Below are 12,990 nucleotides of genomic sequence, written 5' to 3'. Positions count from 1 at the left end.
TCTATGTGCCAAGCCCAGGCTCTTTCTACTAAGCCACACTGCTTGACTTTTGTGCCTCAGTTACCTCATCTGTAAAATGAGAATTATAATTGTGAGTCTTATGTGAGACAGGGACTGTGTCCAACCTGATTATCTTTGCACACAGTAAATGCTCAATAAATATAATTGAATGAATTAATGGCTCTATCTACCACAGTGTTTAGTACAGTGTCTGGCACATAATACATGCTTGACAAATACCATTAAAAAAAAATTGGGTGTCTACTGTGCTCAGACCACTGTGCTAGGGAGGGTAAATAACAATTTCGCCCAGCAGAAGCAGCATGGCTCAGTGGAAAGAGCCCGGGCTTTGGGGTCAGAGGTCATGGGTTCAAATCCCAGCTCCGCCAACTGTCAGCTGTGTGACTTTGGGGAAGTCACTTCACTTCTCTGGGCCTCAGTTCCCTCCTCTGTAAAATGGGGATGAAGACTGTGAGCCCCCCGTGGGGCAACCTGATCACCTTGTAACCTCCCTAGCGCTTAGAACAGTGCTTTGAACAAGTGCTTAGAACAATGCTTAGACCAAGTGCTTAGAACAGTGCTTAGAACAAGGCCCTGCTGAGAGCTCACCTCCTCCAGGAGGCCTTCCCAGACTGAGCCCCTTCCTTCCTCTCCCCCTCGTCCCCCTCTCCATCCCCCCATCTTACCTCCTTCCCTTCCCCACAGCACCTGTATATATGTATATATGGTTGTACATATTTATTACTCTATTTATTTATTTATTTATTTATTTATCTTACTTGTACATTTCTATCCTATTTATTTTATTTTGTTGGTATGTTTGGTTCTGTTCTCTGTCTCCCCCTTTTAGACTGTGAGCCCACTGTTGGGTAGGGACTGTCTCTATGTGTTGCCAATTTGTACTTCCCAAGCGCTTAGTACAGTGCTCTGCACATAGTAAGCGCTCAATAAATACGATTGATTGATTGATTGATTGATTGCTTTGCACACAGTAAGCACTTAATAAATGCCATCATCATCATCATCTCCACTTCCCAGAGTATGAAGCCCCATCCTTCTTGAACACATTCCCCCATTAAAGGGGTGACTGCCCTACTTGAATTTAAGGAATTCCCCAAACTCAACTCCTTTTCTCTCAGTTACAGACAAAAGAGGGACAGTGTTTATGCTCTTCTTCTAACACATTCGGGAGGTGAGACTAAAAGATGAGGCAGAGAGAGCCAGGGCAAGCAACTGAGACCTTGGTTTGTTTCTTCTAACCAGCCCAATAATAATAATGATGGCATTTGTTAAGCGCTTACTGTGTGCAAATCACTGTTCTAAGCGCTGGGGGGGATACAAGGTGATCGGGTTGTCCCACGTGGGGCTCACAGTCTCAATCCCCATTTTAAAGATGAGGGAACCGCGGCCCAGAGAAGTTAAGTTTAAGTGACTTGCCCAAAGTCACGCGGCTGACAAGTGGCGGAGCCGGGATTAGAACCCATGACCTCTGGCTCCCAAGCCCGTGCTCTTTCGACTGAGCCACGCATTAGGCCAAATAATTAATTGAGTTCAGTAGGGGTATCTTATTCTCCCAAGTACTTAGTACAGTGCTCTGCACAAGGTAAGCGCTCAATTCATGATGGAAGTCCTCCTAGGGATCATTACTACCAACTCTTGTATTCTCCCACAGCCCTCTGCACAAGGTAAGCATTCAATAAGCAGCGTGGCTCAGTGGAAAGAGCCCGGGCTTGGGAGTCAGAGGTCATGGGTTCAAATCCCGGCTCTGCCAATTGTCAGCTGTGTGACCTTGGGCAAGTCGCTTAACTTCTCTGAGCCTCAGTTCCCTCACCTGTAAAATGGGGATTAAGACTGTGAGCCCCACGTGGGACAACCTGATCACCGTGTATCCTCCCCGGTGCTTAGAACAGTGCTTTGCACGTAGTAAGCGCTTAACAAACGCCATCATTATTATTATTAATAGGCACAACTGACTGATTGATTGATTGATTGCTAAAAAACAAGTGTCCCCAGAAGGTCTGGATAAGCATGGTGTAGTGAATAAAGCACGGGCCCCGGGAGTCTGAAGGTCATGGGTTCTGATCCCAGCTCTGCCACTTGTCTGCTGTGTGGCCATTGGCAAGTCACTTCACTTCTCTGTGCCTCAGTTACCTCATCTGTAAAAGGGGGATGATTTGCTTGGCTCCGTTCCAGTGCTTAGTACAGTGCCTGGGACATGGTAAGATCCTAACAAATGCCGTAATTATTCAGCGCTTAGTACAGTGCTTTGCACACAGTAAGCGCTCAATAAATACGATTGAAGGAAGGAATGAATGAATGCTGTCTCTAGTCCAATTCTCTCTCTAGAGAAGCAGCATGGCTCAGTGGAAAAGAGCCCCGGCTTTGGAGTCAGAGGTCATGGGTTCAAATCCCGGCGGCGCCAATTGTCAGCTGTGTGATTTTGGGCAAGTCACTTCGCTTCTCTGTGCCTCAGTTACCTCATCTGTAAAATGGGGATGAATACTGGGAGCCCCCCCGTGGGACAACCTGATCACCTTGCAATCAATCAGTCATTCAATCGTATTTATTGAGCGCTTATGGTGTGCAGAGCACTGTACTAAGCGCTTGGGAAGTACAAGATGGCAACATATAGAGACAGTCCCTACCCAACAGTGGGCTCACAGTCTAAAAGGGGGAGACAGAGAACAAAACCAAACATACTAACAAAATAAAATAGAATAGATATGTACAAGTAAAATAAATAAATAAATAAATAAATAAATAAATAAATAAATAAATAAATAGAGTAATATATATGTACAGACATATATACATATATACAGGTGCTGTGGGGAAGGGAAGGAGGTAAGACGGGGGGGATGGAGATGGGGACGAGGGGGAGAGGAAGGAACCTCCCCACCGCTTAGAACACTGCTTTGCACATAGTAAGAGCTTAATAAAATGCCATCATTAGTAAGCGCTTAATAAATACTATTATTATTATTATTATTATTATTATCATCCAACAGCCAAAACGCTCCTGCGCTGAGCAGGATGGCAGTTTGCGCCCTCTGGTGGCCACATTTGGGAACAGGCACCTTTTGTAGTTACAGCAAAATCCGAGAAGGCTAACACTAAATAGTTGTTATTTATTTAATCAATCAATCAATCAATCGTATTTATTGAGCGCTTACTGTGTGCAGAGCACTGTACTAAGCGCTTGGGAAGTACAAGTTGGCAACATATAAGTGGCCATATTTAAGTGCTTGCTATGTGTCAAGCACTGTACTAAACGCTGAGGTAGCTACAAGACCATCAGGCCCCACATGGGACTCACAGTCCAAGTAGGAGGATGGGCAGGCATTGACTCCCCCCTCTAGACTGTGAGCTTGCTGTGGGCAGGGATTGTCGCTGTGTCTTGTTCTATAGAACCAGTGCGGTTCAGTGGAAGGAGCCACTGAAGTCCCGGCTCCGCCAATTGTCAGCTGTGTGACTTTGGGCAAGTCACTTCACTTCTCTGGGCCTCAGTTACCTCATCTGTAAAATGGGGATTAAGACTGTGAGCCCCCCCGTGGGACAACCTAATCACCATGTAACCTCCCCAGTGCTTTGTACATAGTAAGTGCTTAATAAATGTCATCATTATTATTATTATTGGACTTTCCCAAGTGCTTAGTACAGTGCTCTGCATTCATTTGTTCATTCATTCGTATTTATTAAGCGCTTACTGTGTGCAGAGCACTGTACTAAGCGCTTGGAAAGCACTAAATAAATACGATTGAACAAATGAATGAATGAAATAATCAATGATTCCCCATTTTGCGGATGAGGTAGCTAGGAAGCAGTACGGCCTAGTGGAGTCAGAATGACCTGGGTTCTAATCTTTGCTCTGCTACTTGTCAGCTGTGTGACCTTGGATATATCACTTAACCAAGCCATAAATAAATTACTCTATTTATTTATTTATTTTACTTGTACATATCTATTCTATTTATTTTATTTTGTTAATATGTTTTGTTTTGTTCTTTGTCTCCCCCGTCTAGACTGTGAGCCCACTGTTGGGTAGGGACTGTTTCTACATGTTGCCAAATTGTACTTGCCAAGCACTTAGTACAGTGCTCTGCACACAGTAAGTACTCAATAAATACGATTGATTGATTGATTAACCATTCTGATCCTCAGTTACCTCTTCTGTAAAATGGGGATTAAGACTGATAGCCCTATCTGGGACAACCTGATTACCTTGTATCTACCCCAGGGATTAGAACAGTGTCTGGTTCATAGTAATCGCTTAACTAATACCATAAAAAAAAACCAAACTGAAGCACACAGAGATGAAGTGACTTTCCAGGGTCACACATTGGGTAAGTGCTGGAACCGGGATTAGAACGTAAATCCTCCAACTTTCAGGCCTGTACTCTTTTTACTGTCATGCTCCTTTGGATGGGAAAATAAATTTATCCCCATTCTCTAACTTTGGGTTCTTTTCAGGCAGTTTTCCAATTGCCTCACGAAGTACCTGTGCCTCCTGTTGCCAACTCAGAAAACTCAGCCAGATTGTATATTCTGTTTCCAACACTTCACTGAGGAGACAGACACGGGAGGAGAGGCTGGTGTGCATTCAGATTTTGATTTTTTCCTTTTTTTAAAAAAAATGTAGATGTATATCTGAGAGGTCTAGCCATCCACTGCAACCAACTCTCCATCTGGAATAATTTTAATCCACGCTCCCAAATGCCCTACTCAGGATTAGGCAGGGGTCAAATAAAGGCTGTGTTGGGGAGGGGTCCCTGGAGCCCCAGGAATCTTGGCTAGATTGATATAGTCCTACTGCAAAGGGGAAGAGAACCAATCTTCCCAAAATCACTTTATTTGGAGGTGATCCAGGGACTCTATGCTGGGTAGAGAAGAGTCTGAGAGCACTGGCAGTGGAAGGGTGATTTGTTGACTTTTCTGAATGGTTGGGCCAATCCCAAAGTTGAGATACCCCACTATCATGGAAACACATCATTTTTCAACTCCCTTACATATTTTTAAATTATAAAATATGCAGTTATATTAACGTCTGTCTCCCTCTCTAGACTCTAAGCTTATTGTGGAGCATGTCTACCGACTCTGTTATATTGTACTCTTCCAAACGATTTGTCCAGTGCTCTGCACACGGTAAGTGCTCAATAAATACCATCTTCAGCCAGAGAAGGGGCCTCACGTACCCTTACTCTCTTTAGGAAATTCGTTCTGGGTTGGGATAATCAAGGATATACTGAAGAACAGATTGAGGCCCCACAGCACTTATGTATATTTCTGCACTTTATTTATATTAATGTCTGCCTCCCCCTCTAGACTGTAAGCTCGTTGTGGGCAGGGAATGTGTCTATTTATTATTATAATGTCCTCTCCCAACTGCCTAATACAGTGAACTGCACACAGAAAGTGCTCAGAAATATGATTGACTGACTGACTTTTATCTACCCCATTGTTTAAAATAGTGCTTGGGCTCCAATCAATCAATCGTATTTATTGAGCGCTTACTGTGTGCAGAGCACTGTACTAAGCGCTTGGGAAGTCCAAGTTGGCAACATATAGAGACAGTCCCTACCCAACAGTGGGCTCACAGTCTAGAAGAAGCAAAGATGGACTGACAATAAATGATACCAAGTGGAATCAAACAAATCTAATCCCATCTAATCCCTTCTAGACTGTGAGCCCACTGTTGGGTAGGGACCATCTCTGTGTGTTGCCGACTTGTACTCCCCCCAAGTGCTTAGTACAGTGCTCTGCACACAGTAAGGGCTCAATAAATACGATTGATTGATTGATTGATTGATCTCTGCCACTTGTCTGCTGTGTGACCTTGGGCAAGTCGCTTCACTTCTCTGTGCTTCAGTTTCCTCATTTGTGAATTGGGGATTGAGACTGTGAGCCCCATGTGTGACCTCAGAGACCGTGTCCAACATGATTTGCTTGCATCCACCCCAGCGCTTAGTACAGTACACGGCACACAATAAGCGTTTAGCAAATACCATAATTATTATTATTATAGACTCAGGGAGATTAAGGGAGAGAGAAACCCTCGGAAACATCCCCGACCCAGGTTCATCCCTTCCCAACCTCCTTGGATTTACATAACCATCCTTCCCTCAGTTGCCTCATCTGTAAAAGGAGGAATATAATTGTGAGGCGTCAGGCTGATTTATTGAGTGCTTACTGTGTTAAGAGCAATGAACAAAGTGCTTGGAAGAGTACAATACAACAACAGACACATTCCCTCTTCACAGCGGGTTTACAGTCTAGAGAGGGAGACAGACATTAATAGAAATAAATTAATTACAGATATGCTGTGGAGGGCGGGGTGGGGATGACTAAAGGGAGCAAGTCAGGGCGACCCGCAGAAGGGAATGGGAGAAGACGAAAGGGGGGCTTAGTCAAGGAAGGCCAGAGTCCTATGTGAGACAGGGACTGCGTCCCCTCCATTACCGTGCCAATGTCTATTTTTACCTCAGCAATCAATCAATCAATCAATCGTATTTATTGAGCGCTTACTATGTGCAGAGCACTGTACTAAGCGCTCAGCAGCGACTAGAGGTGAGAAAAGAGCAGGGTGGGGAGGTGCAGGGGGGCTTCTAATGATCAGAATGGGGTTCCTTAATAATAATAATAATGATGATGGCATTTATTAAGCACTTACTATGTGCAAAGCACTGTTCTAAGCGCTGGGGAGGGTACAAGGTGATCAGGTTGTCCCACGGGGGGCTCACAGTCTTAATCCCCATTTTACAGATGAGGGAACTCAGGCCCAGAGAAGTGACTTGCCCAAAGTCACACAGCTGACAATTGGCGGAGTCGGGATTTGAACCCATGACCTCTGACTCCAAAGCCCGGGCTCTTTCCACTGAGCCACGCTGCTTCTCCTTAGCCCTGAGGAAAATAATAATAACAACAATAAAAATGGCATTTGTTAAGCGCTTACTATGCGCCAAGCATTGTTCTAAATGCTGGGGGGGATACAAGGTAATCAGGTTGTCCCACATGGGGCTCACAGTCTTAATCCCCATTTTCATCATCATCATCATCAATCGTATTTATTGAGCGCTTACTATGTGCAGAGCACTGTACTAAGCGCTTGTACTTGCACATCGTTTTCCAGATGAGGGAACTGAGGCACAGAGAAGTGAAGTGACTGGCCCTAAGTCACACAGCAGACAAGTGGCGGAGCCAGGATTGGAACCCATGACCTCTGACTCCCAAGCCCGTGATCTTTCCTCTGAGCCACGTTTCTTCTCTAAGTTAGCGACCCTACGCCTCTCCCCCTTTTAGACTGTGAGCCCACTGTTGGGTAGGGACTGTCTCTATGTGATGCCAATTTGTACTTCCCAAGCGCTTAGTACAGTGCTCTGCACATAGTAAGCGCTCAATAAATACGATTGATTGATTGATTGATTGATTGAAAAAGCTGGCTGGAAAAGACAGCGGGGAGGGCCATTTCTCACCCTGGGCGGGGGCTCTGGCTCCTCACAGTTGCAGCCGCATTTGAAATCCCTGGAAGAGTTGGAATTCGACTCGGTCTCATAGAACAGATCTCTCATTTCTTCCTCATCGAGGGGCAGAGCCTTCAGATCCACCTGCAAGGGACGGAAGCCGAATCAAAAACTTGCCCGGAAGACGGGATGAGGGGAGTTGGAAAGGGCAGTCGAGGGAAGGCGGCAGTTACCTCTCTCAATAGGATGCGTTTGAAATTGCCAATGTTGACGAAAGAGATGGAAGAGCAGCACTGAAAGATCTTCAGCCCGGGAATATGCACGACCTGAAAGACAAACCCTCGGACTGAGGGGAGCTCGTGGGCCCCAGACCCCGCCGTTCCGGCCCCTCGGCAAGTCTAAATCCTTATTCATTCAATCAATCAATCAATCGTATTTATTGAGCGCTTACCGTGTGCAGAGCACTGGACTAAGCGCTTTCTGATTGCAGCATAGTCTAATGGTTAGAGCAGGGACCTGAGAGTTAGGAGGACCTGGGTTCTAATCCCAGTGCCCCCCCCCTTGCCTGCTGTGAGACCTTAGGCAAGTCATTATTCTATTTATTTTATTTTGTTAGTATGTTTGGTTTTGTTCTCTGTCTCCCCCTTCTAATAATAATAATAATAATAATTGGCATTTATTAAGCGCTTACTATGTGCGAAGCACTGTTCTAAGCGCTGGGGAGGATGCAGGGTGATCAGGTTGTCCCACGTGGGGCTCACAGTCTTAATCCCCATTTTACAGATGAGGTGACTGAGGCCCAGAGAAGTTAAGTGACTTGCCCAAGATCACACAGCAGACATGTGGCGGAGTCGGGATTCGAACCCACACCCTCTGACTCCAAAGCCTGTGCTCTTTCCACTGAGCCACGCTGTGAGCTCACTGTTGGGTAGGGACTGTCTCTATATGTTGCCAGCTTGTACTTCCCAAGCGCTTAGTCCAGTGCTCTGCACACAGTAAGCACTCAATAAATACGATTGATTGATTGATTGATTGATTCTCTGTGCCTCAGTTACCATATCTGCAAAATGGGGATTAAGCCTCGTGAGCCCTATGGACTGTGTCTAACTCGATTACCTCGTATCTACCCCGGTGCTTAGAACAGTGCCTGGCACATAGTAAGCGCTTAACAAATACCACAAAAAAACGGAATACAGCTCCACAAGCCTTCACTTCTTGGGCATTATTTTTTAGCTCCTCCCATCTGAGTTCTTCTCTGCAGGGCCAGAGTGGAGGAGCCACAAACAACAGCCTGACAAGGGGAAAAGACAGAACCTGGGGAGGGGAGGAGGGTCTACTCAATCCATCAAAGAATCGATCGATGGTTTTTACCTCTATCTCTTTCTCTCTTACCTCCCTGTAGTCAGTAAAGCTCCTGTAAATGTTGGTGTCGGGAATCTGCCCCAGGATCAGAATCTTGGTTCTGAAATGAAAAATCGGGGCCCTTCCTTTAGGGCTCAGTTACTCCGATTGGACACCGCTTCCCTCCTCCTCAATCAATCGATCGATCAACCATAGTTATTGAGCTCGTACTGTGTGCACAGCACTGTTCGAAGCACTTGGGAGAGTCCAGTGCAAGAGAAATTCGCAGATACGTTCCCCACCCGTAATGAGCTTACGGTCTCGGTGGGACGGGGGACTCAGTACCTGTGCGACCGGACGCTGATGATGAAGAAGGTGAACACCATCGCCACAGCCAGGCCGATATCCAACCCCAGACAAATCACAGCGATGAACGTCATGATCCAGATCATCTTGGAGGGTAGAGGAGAAGCAAAGCAGACCGTGAGGAGGGGCGAGATGGAGACGATCCATTCGTGACATTAAATCTCTCCAAGCTCCGACGGGGGCAATGATTCCGGCTCAGACACCCTGTGTGTCAGTGGGGAAACTGAGACAACAGTCCTAATTTCCAGCCCAGTGGTCCAGTCAGGAGCCTAAGCTACCTCCACAAATGTTTCCTATTCATCTGCGAGGGAACAACTCTCCACATGCCATGTCTGAGGTTATTTATCTCCTCTCCATCTCACCTTCTCGCTTTTTCTTTCTCTTGTCAGAGTTGGACAAGAGACTAACACCCCGCATTGGTTACAGTTTTAAGTTTGGGCCAAGCTTAGGGCTGCAGTGGAGGGTACAGTGTGCCGGATTAGGTTCCTGCAATCATTTCTTCTAGTCGGTGCATTTCTTCACTCTCTACAGCAAGGGCTTATCGGTAACCATTTTCAGTCAGGAACCACCACCGGCAAACCATAATAATAATAATAATAATAATAATGGCATTTATTAAGCGCTTACTATGTGCAAAGCACTGTTCTAAGCGCTGGGGAGGTTACAAGGTGATCAGGTTGTCCCACGGGGGGCTCACAGTCTTCATCCCCATTTTTACAGATGAGGGAACTGAGGCCCAGAGAAGTGAAGTGACTTGCCCAAAGTCACACAGCTGAGAATTGGCGGAGTCGGGATTTGAACCCATGACCTCTGACTCCAAAGCCCGGGCTCTTTCCACTGAGCCACGCTGCTTCTCAGCTTTAATGGCTTTACATTGATTAGGATACACGTTTCTGTACATTTCACATAGGTCAGGCCCTTAATACTGGTGAGCAATATAATTCAGAAGGCTGTTCGGATTTGTTTAATTGGCGACTCATGATCTCTTTTTGCAAATGCAAAAAGAACATTTAGAACCAGGTGTCCTGGCCCCCTGAGTTTTTCCTTTGCTACTATTCTCCTCCCACCTATGCTGCACTTCTGCCCATCTTTCCTGAGGCTGCAGCGTTCGAACACTCACAAAGTCATACACGTCCTGCTTCCACAGGCAGGGGAGGTCCAAGATGGTGCCAAGGAAGGGCAAGACGTTACTCAGGATGATTCCAGCCAGCACAGCCTGGTAGAAAAAAGGGAAACTGAGCTGACCGCTACATCTTAGGCTTTTGGGGGAAGGCGAAAATGAAGACGACAGCATTGCCACTTCTTCAGGCCTAAGTTCCCTCTGGAGATACAGGACCAGGGAGATGGAGTTGACCTTTGCTCATATTTCACAAGCGAGTAACATGTCAAGAATTCAGATCCCACTCACACTGCATGGTTTTATCCTCCACACCGTTCTCGACTCCCTGGAAGGCTTCATTGTCCCAAAACTGCCTCCAGGTAAGGTGACAACTTTGGGAAAGCCCCATTCTTAGGAAACTCTAAGCCACTTTCACTTCTCTTTTCATTCTGGTAAATATCATCAACACTTAAGGGTAAAACCAGACCTAATTTAGAAAATTTTCTGGTTTCCATGAAGTCCCCACTGGGTCGGTCCTTTTCCAACCACACACCCCGCTGCACCCGGGAGCGGAGATGACATTCGGCTGCCGTGAATGACAAGGGACAGCGCCTCAGAGGTTTTGGTGGGTTGGCGGGTGGCTGGATGGCTGGGGTGACCAGGTGGAAGAAAGGGCAAAGAAAGATCGGTTGGGATCACATCCTCCTCATTCCATCTGGGCTTCAACCTGAACCACCCCATCCCGCCCTCCCCCAACTTCTGGGGTAGTTCCTTTGCACATTGCTGGGGACTCTCCAGAGATTTAGGTTCAGGGGAGGGAGGCAGAAGGAAGCAAGGATCCCAGATGACCCTCACACCTCACACTTTCTTAACCACCTTCCTGGTGGTTTAGACTGTGAGCCCATTGTTGGGTAGGGACTGTCTCTATATGTTGCCAATTTGTACTTCCCAAGCGCTTAGTACAGTGCTCTGCACATAGTAAGCGCTCAATAAATATGATTGATGATGATGATGATGGGGACTGGTTAGAGTCAATGGGTGGGGCCCGGTGAACCAATACCACGGAAGTAACCATGTTTTAGCTATTTCAGAACAATCAATCAATGGTATTTATTGAGCGCTAACTATCTGAAGAGCACCATACTAAGTGCCTGGGAGAGTATAGTACAACAGAGTTAGACACTTTTCCTACCCACAGTGAGCTTACAGGCTAAAGGAGGGCACCTTAAAGGCATCACATTCGCTAACTCCATCGTCCTAAAATGGATTAAGGACTTAGATCCGTGCTCTGCACATAGTTAGCTCTCAGTAATTGTCAGTGGTTGGTGGATGGATAGGTGAATGGTTGTGATCTCCCCCTCTAGTCTAGAAGCCCTCTGTGGGCAGGGATCATGTTTACCCACTGTATGGGTAATGTACTTTCCCAAATGCTTAGTACAATGCTCTTCACACGGTAAGAGCTCAGGAATTGCCATTGATTAATGGATTGATGGATGGACGTCTGTCTCCCCCTCTGGAGTGGAAGCCATTTATGGGCAGGGATCGTGTTTACCAACTCTATGATATTGTACTTTTACCCATCACTTAGTATAGTGCTGTGCACATAGTAAGTGCTTAATAAATACCATTGATTTATTGATTGACTTATTAGGCTCTGTTTCCTCCATCAGCATCGGCAGCAGTACCAGCTTTAGAAAGTTCATCAATCAATCAATTAATGATTTTTATTCAGTGCTTACTATGTGCAGAGCACTGAACTAGGCGCTTGGGAGAGTACACTACAACAGAATGAGCATATACATCGCCTGCCCATAATGAGCTTACATAACAGATATGAATTTTTTTCAATGGTATTTGTTAAGCACTTACTATGAGTCAGGCACTGTACTAAGCCTAGGGGCCTCAGTTACCTCATCTGAAAAATGGGGATTAAGACTGTGAGCCCCCCGTGGGGCAACCTGATCTCCTTGTAACCTCCCCAGCGCTTAGAACAGTGCCTTGCACACAGTAAGCACTTAATAAGTGCCATTATTATTATTATTATCACAAGCTAATCAGGTTGGACACAGTCCTCGTCCCACATAGCGCTCACTGTCTTAATCCCCATTTTGCAGATGAGGTAACTGAAGCCCAGAGAAGTGAAGTGGCTGGCCCAAGGTCACCCAGCAGACATGTGGCAGAGCTGGAATTAGAACCCACGTCCTTTCATTCATTCATTCATTCATTCAATCATATTTATTGAGCGCTTACTGTGTGCAGAGCACTGTACTAAGCACTTGGAAAGTACAATTCAGCAATAGAGACACCAATCCCTGCCCACACTGGGCTTACAGTCTAGAAGGGGGGAGACAGACATCAAAACAAGTAAACAGGAATAAATATAAATAAATAGAATTATAGATATGTACTTATACACACAAGTGCTGTGGGGCAGAGAGAGGAGGCTAGAGCAAAGGGGTGACGTGGCAGGGAGGGGGAACTTCTGACACTGAGATCCCGGCTCATTCCCAGCAGCCCTTCCATGCCTGGTCTCCTAGCAGACATCTGGGACTTTTGCAAGGTCAGCTGGAGGCTGTGGCCACTCCCCGTGTGTATCAGGAAGTGGGAAATGATAAGTGTGAGCATCCCTCCACCCTCCTTGCATCACTGGAGGATCACAAATGGCCCAACCAGCTAGACACGCAAGCCAGCCTCCATCCCGAACCTCCACACCCTCCCAGGGCCCCG

General features: G+C 46.2%; 1 protein-coding gene across 1 annotated transcript in view; it reads right to left on the bottom strand.

Annotated features, from left to right (window-relative positions):
* SLC26A8 (solute carrier family 26 member 8) overlaps positions 1 to 12,990 on the bottom strand; it is a 75,376-nt gene that overhangs the window by 16,214 nt on the left and 46,172 nt on the right. Inside the window, exons 12-16 of the mRNA XM_038749395.1 lie at positions 10,285 to 10,380; positions 9,144 to 9,250; positions 8,850 to 8,919; positions 7,691 to 7,783; positions 7,470 to 7,601 (exon numbers count right to left, since the gene is read on the bottom strand). Of these exons, the coding sequence (XP_038605323.1) occupies positions 7,470 to 7,601; positions 7,691 to 7,783; positions 8,850 to 8,919; positions 9,144 to 9,250; positions 10,285 to 10,380 (498 nt within the window). The remainder of the gene's footprint in view (positions 1 to 7,469; positions 7,602 to 7,690; positions 7,784 to 8,849; positions 8,920 to 9,143; positions 9,251 to 10,284; positions 10,381 to 12,990) is intronic.

This window comes from Tachyglossus aculeatus, chromosome 7 (genome assembly GCF_015852505.1).
Source record: "Tachyglossus aculeatus isolate mTacAcu1 chromosome 7, mTacAcu1.pri, whole genome shotgun sequence".
NCBI classification, from domain to species: Eukaryota; Metazoa; Chordata; class Mammalia; order Monotremata; family Tachyglossidae; genus Tachyglossus; species Tachyglossus aculeatus.
The sequence above is the reverse complement of the archived record's forward strand: the minus strand, read 5'-3'. Positions and strand labels throughout refer to the sequence as shown.